The sequence below is a fragment of the Physella acuta genome, unplaced genomic scaffold, assembly GCF_028476545.2.
Source record: "Physella acuta isolate Inbredline_101_S28 unplaced genomic scaffold, ASM2847654v3 ptg000958l, whole genome shotgun sequence".
Classification (NCBI taxonomy): Eukaryota; Metazoa; Mollusca; class Gastropoda; family Physidae; genus Physella; species Physella acuta.
Genome location: NW_026732475.1, coordinates 62,851 through 75,572, shown reverse-complemented (window position 1 = coordinate 75,572; position 12,722 = coordinate 62,851). Strand labels below are relative to the sequence as shown.

At 34.0% G+C, this 12,722-nt stretch overlaps 1 protein-coding gene across 1 annotated transcript; it reads left to right on the top strand.

Moving 5' to 3' along the window:
• Positions 1-977: 977 nt before the first annotated feature.
• Positions 978-11,729, top strand: LOC131953851 (tubulin-specific chaperone cofactor E-like protein). Its single transcript, XM_059317252.1, has 9 exons — positions 978-1,013; positions 2,426-2,615; positions 3,391-3,639; positions 4,486-4,631; positions 5,334-5,512; positions 5,845-6,289; positions 6,752-6,903; positions 7,542-7,626; positions 9,056-11,729. The coding sequence occupies exons 2-9, from the start codon at positions 2,474-2,476 to the stop codon at positions 9,302-9,304; spliced, it is 1,647 nt and encodes a 548-aa protein (XP_059173235.1). The 5' UTR covers positions 978-1,013; positions 2,426-2,473; the 3' UTR covers positions 9,305-11,729.
• Positions 11,730-12,722: the final 993 nt, after the last annotated feature.

Sequence of the window (12,722 nt, the reverse complement as noted above, 5' to 3'; positions counted from 1 at the left end):
ACGGAGGGGATCGTGGGGGAGAGGTAAAATTGTCCAAAAAGCGTGACGTCATTTATTGACGACCCCTAAGTAGTAAAGTAGATCGAGATTGATCTAAATATCATATTATTATTACGCCTAACCTAAACGAAGAGCTCAGCAAAAACATTTTCGAAAGACCGTAATTATAATCATGAAGATATTTTTAGGGCTGGACCCAAATTAATAAATGAAATATCGAATTAAGGCTTATCATACGGCATATGCCGCCCTAAGCAGCGTTTCTTCCAGACGTTTTTCTCCGGGGGGGGGGGGGGGGGGGGAACTTGATATTTTCGGGGGAGGGGGCGGTCAACATTTCCGGGGGGGGGGCGGACACTGGTTAAAGTATATGTTTTCTATATAAATTCCATTACATACGGGGGGGGGGGGGCGGTTGAAACTCTGGCCCTAATAAGGCATGCCAATAGCGATTTTTCCAAGTCTTAGTACTAGATTCTATATTAAGCATATTATTAGACCAGACAGAAAATAAGTTGAAAGTAAGGTTAGCCAATAATAAAAGATCTATAGTCAATCTAGATCTTAATCTAGATCTAGGCCCTTTTACTGTACTAAGCAAGTGTGATAAATCTATAACCTAAACTATAATATATACAAGTAGATCTAGTGTCTAAGCCAGGCCAGACCTAAATTTAAAAATGCCGGTCTTTATATTTATTACACCGTAAGCATTTTCTAAACTCAACTAATGATGACAGGTTCACACTTCCGATGTAAACATTTGTCATAGTTTATAGTTAGATCTTAGATTTGGAAGTAGATTTATCTAGATTCTAGATCTATTCTACATCTAGAATCTAGTGCGTCTGAAAATGTACCGAGCGAAAAGACTTTGATGCACTAGATTATATTTTCCGCATTTCCTTAGATTTTTCAAAATCATTTCTCATTACATTATTTTTATCTGCTGTCCCTTGTTGAATTGCTGCAAAAGTCTTGAAACTTGAAACTTCAAATCATAACTTTTGCAGGTCTATTTTTAGTATTTTACTAACTAGAATCTGTCAGTATAATCTATTACTACTAGATTCTAGATCTAGATCTAGATTCTAGATCTATTAGTAAAATTAGTAGATCTAGTTGAGAAAGCATGATGTATTTTTTTATGGTTAGTGGTGTCACTTGGTCGGGTGACATCCAATCCAATGCAGAAATCTAGTGTTTCGCCCTCCCCTGCTCCCCTTCCCTCTGCCAATGATTATATGTCATGATGATGATATGTGTAGTATAAAGGCCCTATGTCAAGCTATATTGTCAATGTCTTGTTAGTTTGTAATGGAGACTTGATAGTACTTATGCTACTACCTAGATCTAGATGTAGTGCCCATAGAATGCCATAGATTTATTCATGCAAATTGACTAGATTGTGTGCCCTGCAACATGTTTCTTTTAATATTTTTTAGCTTAAAAAATGGTAGATCATTGCAGAGGCGCAGCGACCCTTCCCGGCGCCCGGGACAAACTTTTGATTTGCACCCTCCCCTCAAACTTTCAATTTCCACCCCCCTTCGAACTTTTGATTTGCACCCCTCCCCCTCGAACTATCAATTTGATTTTCCAACCAACATATATCCCCCTCACATAATTACTGCTAGACTATAATTATTGACTTTTTAATCTTGTATTAAAGTGAGGATGATTGGGAGTATAAGATAAAATAGGGAGGTGTCAAATAACAATAACTGTCAAAAATTCATGTTATTTTTTTAATTACAAAACTTCCTCTAAAGTAAAAATCATTGAAATAAAAACTATTGTAGTTAGTTACCATAACCTGTAACTATGACAGCAAACTAACCATGGCCTTCACACTAATCTGTAATCTTGGCCCTTAGCATCATCTTTCAAGCTCTTTCTTTATTGATCTTCTCCCTGTTTCTTTTGGCAGTCCTCGTTTTCTCTTGCCCTATGATATCCATCTGAGAGTAGTCCTAGCAAATGTGTCTGCTCTCTTAGCACATTGACCAACCATCTCCACCTTCTACTTCTTTTAACTACTGTTTAGGGTTGAATTATTGTTCTTTTAAACTCCTCATTTAACATAATGTTTGGCCAGAACTTTATGAAAATTTGTTGTTAGCACTTGCTCTGGAAAGCCTATAGTTTCATCTCAATCTCATTTGTGGTTTCTCAACATTCTTAGCACTGATATTAACAATAAATGTCAAAATCCGTTATCTCCAAAGTGAATTAAAGATACTCTAAAAATGTATTGAAAAATCATAGTTTATGGGTTTTTTTCTAAATTGATAAAAGCTGTTACATTAAAATTTAAGTCTTTGCCCATAGTTACAGTACAATGAGTTTAAATTAACTGTTTTTAAAAAAAAAATTAAATGTTATTCTTTCTGCCATTTTTATCATGTTGATATTATAATTTCAGGCACGATATTTCATTTAAAAAAAGAAACATCAACATATTTTGTCATTTATGATGGAGGAAAGCGGAGGAAGCCACTCTGAAGTCACCCCTAAAACAGAACAATTATCTGCTAATCTGCCACTTCACAGATCTGAAGGGAAGGTAGATAACTCTGAACCAGATCTTCTGGATGTAGAGGATTCAGTCTCAGGTACACACAAAACATAAAACTTCTTTAATGATTTAACTCTCTATGCCCTGATATACCATTAGTTTATCATCAACCCTACATATCCAAATCTACATTATTACAGGGATGCACAAAGTATAATTTATTAACCTTTAACAACAGTGCTTTAGACAAGGTATCATTATATCTACATTTTTAGACCTGGCGATCCATGCAGCAGTTTAAGTAGTTCACCTACTTCTGTTACCTTATCATATGTAGGGAAAGTGTGGTCAGTACTATGCCTGACCACCTTTACTTGAGTCAGGTACCCATCAGAGTCTTGGATCGAAACAAAAGACTTTCACACTGACCCACATTATATCTACATATCAGGCTTCAATCTTTTTCAGTAGATTGTCACGCTTAAACTTATTGGGCATTACAGCCAAAGGCATGATTATTTTGTCAGCAATTATATATTATTGCTTGTTCAGATCACATAGGCACAGCGTCAGTCGCTGTCATTTTGTCAGCAATTATATATTATTGCTTGTTCAGATCACATAGGCACAGCGTCAGTCGCTGTCATTTTGTCAGCAATTATATATTATTGCTTGTTCTGATCACATAGGCACAGCGTCAGTCGCTGTCATTTTGTCAGCAATTATATATTATTGCTTGTTCTGATCACATAGGCACAGCGTCAGTCGCTGTCATTTTGTCAGCGATTATATATTGGCGCTTGTTCAGATCACTTAGGCACAATGTCAGTCGCTGTCATTTTGTCAGCAATTATATATTTTTGTATGTTCAGATCACTTAGGCACAGTGTCAGTCGCTGTTTCTGAAAGAGCAGAGTGCCCTGTGAAGAATTCTGACCTGCGGTCAACCGTGTCCAGCGGAGACTGTCCATGCATCACACCAGAGCCCACAGAAGACGAAGCCATGCTGAAAAGCTTCGTCAAGGCAGTGCATGAGAAGTACAATGACGATACCACACCTGTAGCGGATGTCATTGGAAGCTACGTCCTCGTGCCAAAATCTGGGCCTGTGAAACTGACAGGTGGTCTTTTTATTTTCTTCAGTCTCTGTCTAACATTTTAAAAACTTCCCCGTGATACTGACAGGTGTCTATTTATTTTGTTCACTCTCTAACATTTTAAAAACTTTCCCACGAAACTGACAGGTGGTATATTTATACAGTTTTAGTTTTGTTCAGTCTCTAACATTGTAAAACTTTACTGTGAAACTGACAGGTTTCTGAGATTTATGATAGTGAGGGATGGGTTTATTAAATTAAAAATAATGTATACATTCTATCTTAAAATATTCAGCATATAGCTGGGTGACCGGGGTGGTGGTGGTCTGAGGGTTAAAAGCCCCCCAATATTTGAGGAATTACTGTACACAAATTTAATCAATAGCACTTACAACACTTCTTGGGAAATGTAAATTTGCTCTCATTATGAAGATTTTGAATCAAAACAAATATTGGTTATCACAGCAAGTTTATACAAGGTTTTATTCAACCTGATTCCTTGTGCTAAATACTTTTGTCATAGTGACTAATGCTTTATCACAGGTGAAACTTGCTAAAGTAATTTCACCCACTTTTACAGAATTTATTTTTAGTTGGTCAAGACTTAATGACAATGCAATGTGACATAAACTTTGAAATAATAAGATGTTTAATAAATTTGTAGTCGTTTTATTAAAAAAAAATAACAAGCTTTTATATACGCAAACAAAATGAATCAATTTTCTTTCACTTATATTAAGCACCACTATTTATATTACTATAACTATAAAGAAAAGTTTGGGTTGCAAAAATAATTTTATTTGGGGTATTCAGTACATAATCTAGCTACCCACAGTGAACCCTGTTTAAGGTGAAACATTTTTTATCCAGCATCCGGGAATATTGTGTTGCCTAAACAGGTCAGCATGAGTGGATGTGAAATATCCGTGGCAGGAGATCCAACACTAATCCAGAAAATGTGCCAGAAAGTTAAAGAGCTGGATTTGATGGAGAACAATATCACCGATTGGGCAGAGGCAAGTATACTTTACTAACTGGGTAGAGGCAAGTATACTTTACTAACTGGGTAGAGGCAAGTATACTTTACTAACTGGGTAAAGGCAAGTATACTTAATTCAGAGCTAACTGGGTAGAGACAAGTGTATACTTAATTCAGAGCTAACTGGGTAGAGGCAAGTGTATACTTAATTCAAAGCTTACTGGGTAGAGGCAAGTATACTTTATTCAGAGCTAACTGGGTAGAGGCAAGTATACTTTACTCAGAGCTAACTGGGTAGAGGCAAGTGTATACTTTATTCAGAGCTAACTGGGTAGAGGCAAGTATACTTTATTCAGAGCTAACTGGGTAGAGGCAAGTGTATACTTAATTCAAAGCTTACTGGGTAGAGGCAAGTATACTAGATATTCTACCTTTAAAAATTGCTGCTCCAAAGACATAGGTCTTTTCAGATGTTTTTTGTTTTGTTTTATAATATGTGTATTTATTGTTCAAAAGCTAAGGGAAAATCCAAACTGACAATCATTTATAGTTGTCTAATATTACACTTATTATCCTCAAGTGTCCTTAAATAAGATTGCTATTTTCCTTTAAAGATAATTTAAAACATTTTACTGTTTTGCTGTTCTGCTTTGTTATATTATCAAAATCCTAATGAAAGACAATAGTTTTATATCATTTTCACTTGGCTGATTTAACAAGTGTTGACTTTCTACCCCAGGTTTTTGCCATCCTTGAATGCATTCCCCACCTGACCTTCTTAAACCTGACCAAAAACCTGATCAAGTCCGAGCTACCTGACCTGACGGGCAGGTTTATACCAAAGCTGACGCACCTGGTCCTTAACAACACTCTCATCCAATGGGATGTTCTTCTAAAACTTCTAGAGATTTTTCCAAGGTAATGTGGAATTAAGTGTTCTTTTCCTAGGTAATGCCATTTGTAGAACAATTACAATGTTACAACTGTAACAGTGTTATAAAATTACAGCCAATTCTCTTTTATAAATAGCAATTCAAAACACAAAATTTGCTGTTTATATTGATAAGAATCTAAAATTTTAAAGCTAGTGTAGATTTGGCTCTCTAGCAGTAAATATTAAAAGTAAAGTCAACATTTCACCATATTTTTTTATATTAAATTAATATAAAATTTAGTTAAATGGTTGAACTGTATCTAGCTTTAAAACTATGAGTTCCATGTTAAAAGAATGATGCCTTGTATGTTAACAGTTTGGAGGAACTACATCTAAGTCTAAATGGCTTTGAGTCTGTAGACATTCCATCAGTATTAAAACGGGTACCGCAAGTGGCCCCACCACCATCGCCAGCCTCACAGCCACCCACCCCCATGTCGCCATCCACAACCTTAACATCTTCAGTCTCCGCTTGCACCAGCTACCCCTCGCTGCGCAAGCTCTTCTTCATCGGAAACAGAATCACCAGCTGGAGGGAGATCAACAAGCTGGGGCTGTTCTTCCCCAACCTGGTCTTTCTGCTTATCTCAGAGACTGATATCAAAACCATCGATGATCACGAGATCCTGGCAGATTGTTTCCCCTGTCTGCAGACTCTGGGTCTCAACAGGACTTTGTTGGCGTCGTGGGAGGAGATTGAGCTGTTGAGGCTGTTGCCTTCTCTTACAGACATCCGTCTCAACGGGATACCATTTTTAGAGGTGTGTACCTGGATTGTTTTGTTAACGATAAATTGTTTAGCAAATATTTGTTCAATTTTTGTAGCTATGCGCAGAGGTATTTACAAGACATTTTGTAACTGTTCATTAGATCATTTACTAAGGTACAGATCTGTGTTTAAATAATTTATTGGCTGTCAATCTATCAGTTCTGCCTTCCTGTTTATGTGCTTATGTGCTGGTGCACTAAAACAGCTAAATTTTTATAATTTCTAAATATATCTCTTACATTGTGACAATGTAAAGGGAGACTAATGTAAACTACTTTAATAATAATTTACATTTTCTTTTCTCTGACTTAAAAATACACTAAATTCTAAACAATAGTTTGCAATTGTACACAAAACTTAATGACTTGGTGTATTTATTGCATGTATTTAAAATATACAGACTTTAATGTTAATTATTGCACCAGATTTACCTCCCTTTCTCTCCCTAATTCAGGAATTTTCAGAAGTTTTCAGAAGACAACACACTATAGCACTGCTACCAAACATCACAAATCTAAATGGGAGTCGTATAGGAGAAAGTGAACGGGAAGATGCTGAGAGGGCTTACATTAGGTTATACTTGGATAAGGAAGGAAAAAGTCAAAGGTTTGTATGGCGTTGAAATCCTAAAAACTGTTTTAGGTTTAGATTTTTTTTTTGTTAGAAAACTATGCAAACTGTTTTAGTATTGTTTTGTTAAAAAAACTATGCAAACTGTTTTAGTTTTGTAATTGTTTTGTTAGAAAACTATGCAGACTGTTTTAGTTTTGTAATTGTTTTGTTAGAAAACTATTGTTTGATTCAGGTATTATTAAAACTAGAGCTATTTAAAGCAGAACATAAAACATTTTATTTGTCTTTGTCAAAAGTTGTTAAGGACTTTTGTTTAATATCCATATCAATAGAAACTGTAAATGATCCATAGGGCAGATGAAGTAGAGTTCATAATTATGTTCCTTAACCTTGGCATATTAAGGGATGGTATGATGAGCAGATATTAAGGGATGGTATGATGAGCAGTATGCTCAACCACCTTGTTTTCTCTTATGGGTGTCAGGTATCCATCGGAGCTGGATGGACACAGGAATGTTCTGCTGACATTAGTCTGGACAGAGATCTGAACCCTAGACTTACGTGGTAGCAGTCAAGCGCTCTAGCACTCGACCACGCCTTCCCCTAAAAGTTTTGAGGAGTATTGAATTGTTGTTGATAGGCCAAGTAAAGTTTTCTACTTCATCTTTCAGATACCATGAACTGGTCCAGCAACACGGTAAGGTGGATCCTCTAGCCAAGGTGATACTCAAGCCCCAGTTGTTTGTCATGTTGAAGGTAAAGCTCATGCTGTTTGCCCCCTCTGTTAAAGTTGTTTCATTAATGGCTCACTCTTCATGGTAGCCTCACTCTTCATGGTAGCCTCACTCTTCATGGTAGCCTCACTCTTCATGGTAGCCTCACTCTTCATGGTAGCCTCACTCTTCATGGTAGTCTCACTCTTCATGGTAGTCTCACTCTTCATGGTAGCCTCACTCGTAATGGTAGCCTCACTCGTAATGGTAGCCTCACTCGTAATGGTAGCCTCACTCTTCATGGTAGCCTCACTCGTAATGGTGGCCACACTCTTCATGGTAGCCTCACTCTTCATGGTAGTCTCACTCTTCATGGTAGCCTCACTCTTCATGGTAGCCTCACTCTTCATGGTAGCCTCACTCGTAATGGTGGCCACACTCTTCATGGTAGCCTCACTCTTCATGGTAGTCTCACTCTTCATGGTAGCCTCACTCTTCATGGTAGCCTCACTCTTCATGGTAGGCTCACTCTTCATGGTAGCCTCACTCGTCATGGTAGCCTCACTCTTCATGGTAGCCTCACTCGTAATGGTAGTCTCACTCTTGATGGTAGCCTCACTCTTCATGGTAGGCTCACTCGTAATGGTAGCCTCACTCTTAATGGTAGCATTGTGTGGTAGGGTGTGATTTGTAACACAAGTCTCAGTTCAGTTTTCATTTTGTGTCTACCTAGCTGTATTTGTGTTTGATCTGAGTTAGGGATATGCAGCTAGGCTTTGTATTTTTCACATATTGATTTTAAATTGGTCCCAAAACTAATGAGCTTAAACTCTTCTACATAGAGATGTAAGTCCAAAATAACATTTTACAAACTTCCTTTTTTATGTTTTGTTAAAAATATTACTTAACTTACTATTAGAAAAGTAATAAAATAAATTAAATAGAGTTTTATTCTAAGTTTGTATTACTTCACAATTTCAAAAACATAATAAATAAACTTAGCTTATTTAAAAAAAATTAATACCTTTCAAATGATTTATTTCTTCACTGAAACTTTTCTTGCCAGATCCTTGTTTAGGATCTTAACCTAAATTTTAAAATTTAAGGCCTTTTAGATGATTTAATTTGGTACTTAAAACATTTCTTGTCAAATCAGTGTTGAGGATGTTGAAGAATTTATTTCATCATTGAAACTTTTCTTCTTAGATCCGTGTTAAAGAATTTATTTCATCATTGAAACTTTTCTTCTCAGATCTATGTTGAGGATGTTGAAGAATTTATTTCATCATTGAAACTTTTCTTCTCAGATCTATGTTGAGGATGTTAAAGAATTTATTTCATCATTGAAATTTTCCTTCTCAGATACATGTTGAGGATGTTGAAGAATTTATTTCATCATTGAAACTTTCCTTCTCAGATCTATGTTGAGGATGTTGAAGAATTTATTTCATCATTGAAACTTTTCTTCTTAGATCCGCGTCGAGGACGTCAACCAAGAACTGCTAAAAATGGAAGACTTGAATGTTGACGTCACTCAAACAGTCCGTGATTTAAAGAAAATCCTGAGCAACATCGCAGGTCGCCCACCCACCAAATTTCAGCTGTACTACCTGGATAAACAGGTCAACATGGGTGCGGACAAGCTGCGCTTTATGGACCGTAAAATCTTTTCCTACAACATGACGGATGGGGATGAGATCATCGTAGCATTCAATGATTAACTGTAAACTTCTTGGTTTTATCCGCACTTAATACCAGGATAATTTAAGCAGAGAAGCAGCTATTAACAAACCTTGGAGATATTTTAAACTGTATTCAGCACTGAATATGATTCACATTTTAGATACAAATGTATCAATCATAATTAATATAATAAATATTTTTATTGACATTGTTGATAAAGATAAACATTGTCTCCAAATTTTGATTCATAATATAACAGATTGAATAATGTATAATATATATGGCTGGATATAATAATCAATATCAACTACTATAATGTCCGCCACTTTTCAGAAATATAATAATTCATTATGACTTGTGGTGATTTTAACAAAGATGAGTAGATAAAGAGAAATGTCTCAAGACTTTGGTTTGTACATAGCTCACATTTAACTTCAGATATCTGATTGTATAGAATTTTTAGTACATCACATAGGATATCATTTAAGATATCATATTGGATTGTTTATGACTGTAAAAATAGCTGCATGGATGGCTATTGTTTTAGTAGCTTTAAATAAACCTGTGCCATAACCTTTGACCTTTGAGTCACCAGCCCATGGCAGAGTTCTCCTTCTCCCTGTGAAACTACTGTTAAACCGCTGATTTTTGTTTGTAGTTTTTTCTCTCAGTGTTGGAAGCTGTGTCTGGAACATAACTTCCCCACTGCATTATTTAGAAAACCTATCCAGGTGACTTGTAGTAGTTATAAAACGTGTTTTGATACCAATAAATCCCTTTTGTGAATGAAATAATTTAAGAATGGCAAATTGTGAATGGCTGTTTTTTTAAATTCTGCGTTCCTCTCTAAACCTCCACTGAATTAAATATTCGTCAGTTATATTTTAGTTTATTTTTATCAAATGTATTGTTTTTATAATTATTATAAATGTATCAATGTCTGTGAAACCACTATAAACACTTGGATGATGAACCTCGTGCACTGCCCAACTTACAGTAATTTTTTAAGTATAAGATAAAGAAAGGATTGTGATCTCCAGTCTTCACTTGTAATTTTTATTTACATTTGTTAAAAAAGAATAACATAACAAAAAATTGTTTAATTAGGAAAGAGCTTTTGCAAATATTTGTAATTGTCTGTACATTTTAATTACATCTTCTTATAGAAAAATGTGAAATATAATTTTCATTTGTTTTTACTCTAAATAACAAAGCCTGAACTGTCCGACATTTTCCTATTGATTAATTATTAATTAAGAGACCAATAATTCCCTAAGGGAAAATTATTTCACCTTTTTATAAGTTACAATAAGTGTTTGAGCCAAACATTTCTTAAAACCAGTTTTGTCCTTTGATTTATTCTGTGATAATATGATGTGATTTTTTTCTCTCATGATTTCATTGTGTTGTGAAGATACATGATCTTGATATGTGAAATGAATTTGTGTGTATGTGTTTCTAAAAAAAATCTGTCTAATTAAGCATACAATTATATTTTACTGAAATTTGTTTTAGATTAGAAGCTTAATCTCTGAATGTGGAATATTTTTTCTTTGCTAAATTTACCTGGTGTGTCTGTCTCATAATGACAATCCACTTAAAAAAATAATTGTTTGAAAATGAACCATAAAAATGTGTACTAAAATGATTATAAATGTGTGTACTACAGCAGGTAATGAGGCAGCATTATATTTTTTTCTAAAGCCTCAGCCAAGATTTGTTTCATACATTATTAGTTTGTGCTTTCATGTTTTACCATGCTTAATATTTATTACAATCAAAACAAATTAATTTGTAATAGTTTTTATTAGCTTAAGGTTTATCTATGACTTAGCACTAGCTGTTGGGATGATAACCATTTAGGGCAAATATCAAAACAGTGGTTTTTGCATGTAAATTAAAAAAAAAATGAATGCAAAGCATCTTGATTTTGAAGATTGTCACTAAATGAATTTTTTGTCCTCTTATCTCGTCAGAAGAAACATATTTTGAAAAATATCAATGTCAACCCAAAACTTTATCTTTATATGGGTAAACTTTTATTAGAGGTGAAGTTTTTAGGAATAAGATACATAAGGGTTAGGTTCAACTTATAAAATTGGTGACTTCCTGATGCCAATGGAAGATAAAAGCATTTTTTGTTCAAGTTTTTTTATACCTCTCTGTTGATATAAACTTTGTTGGTAGTTAAAACTACACCCATCTAGTCTAATGTTAATTTTAATTGGTTTATTTCAAATGATTTTTCTTGGTTGATTATTCTTTTTCTATACTTTAAAAAAAATGAAATTATTTGAATACATGTATTTGTATAAGGAATATTTAAATTTTTGCTTTAGACTTTGCTAAAAGAGTAGCTTTTCAACAGAGGTCAGTTTAAAAACACTTAAATATTCTCAGGGATATTTTTTTTTACAAAATTCATTCAAATCTCCCTTATTAAAGTTAAAAAACATTTGTATTAAATCTATTTTGATCTGTTTCTAAAATTCCCTATTTCTTTACTGTTAGAACTGATACAATCTAGAACACATCTATTTAAACATCTCTGGGTATAGCCAAATAAGTAAAATAATTGTTTTGTAAATGCCAATAATCAGTGATACATTTCAAAGCAAGTTTTAATTGATTTTACAGAAATAATATATTTGAATGTTATATTTTACTAATTTTTTGAAGTTTTTTTTATATTTGCTTTTATAATTTACAATAAAATTTTAAAATTATACTTCTGGTTTGAAATTAAAATGTTTTTTTTTAAAAAAAAAAGTGTTGTCTAACTGATATTTTTTCTTTTACCTATTAAAACTTTTATTTAAAGTACTAGCCATATAGATTGCTGATGGCATATTGAATTACATTAGCTTGCCTAACCCCTAATTAAAAGAAATTAATTAAATTCATGACCAATTAGTAAAGTTTTTAAAAAAATAAATGACTACATAGTATATAAAACCAATTTTAATTAGTTTTGACATTACATTTTAAAATCTATCACCAAAAAAAAAAATCATCAATAAATAGAATCATACACACATTTATAAAGCACTGAGCAGGTGAGAATAGCAGAAGTTTTAAGCAAAATAAGATGCTTAAATTACCTAATACAACAAGACAATAATTTAAATGTATTCAATACTAGTATAGCAGAACACAGAGTTTTACTAATAAACTAAAGGCAGATGAGAAATCTTACAGAGGCCCACAAGTTCTCACTTTAGCTACTTGGGGAGATTTAGAGGGTCACATAACATCAGGTAGCATATATTTTGTACATCTTAATCATAAAAATGGTGGAAAAATAACTTTCAAAAGAATAATGGGGTTAGGGAGACTTTCTGATGTGTTTTTAAGGGGGGTGGGTGCCTGGATTTTTTTTTACATAAATGAAGGGTGAAAACTGATCAAATTAGTGAGACCATATTTATGAACAACTCCCTGGGACTTAAGTTATGA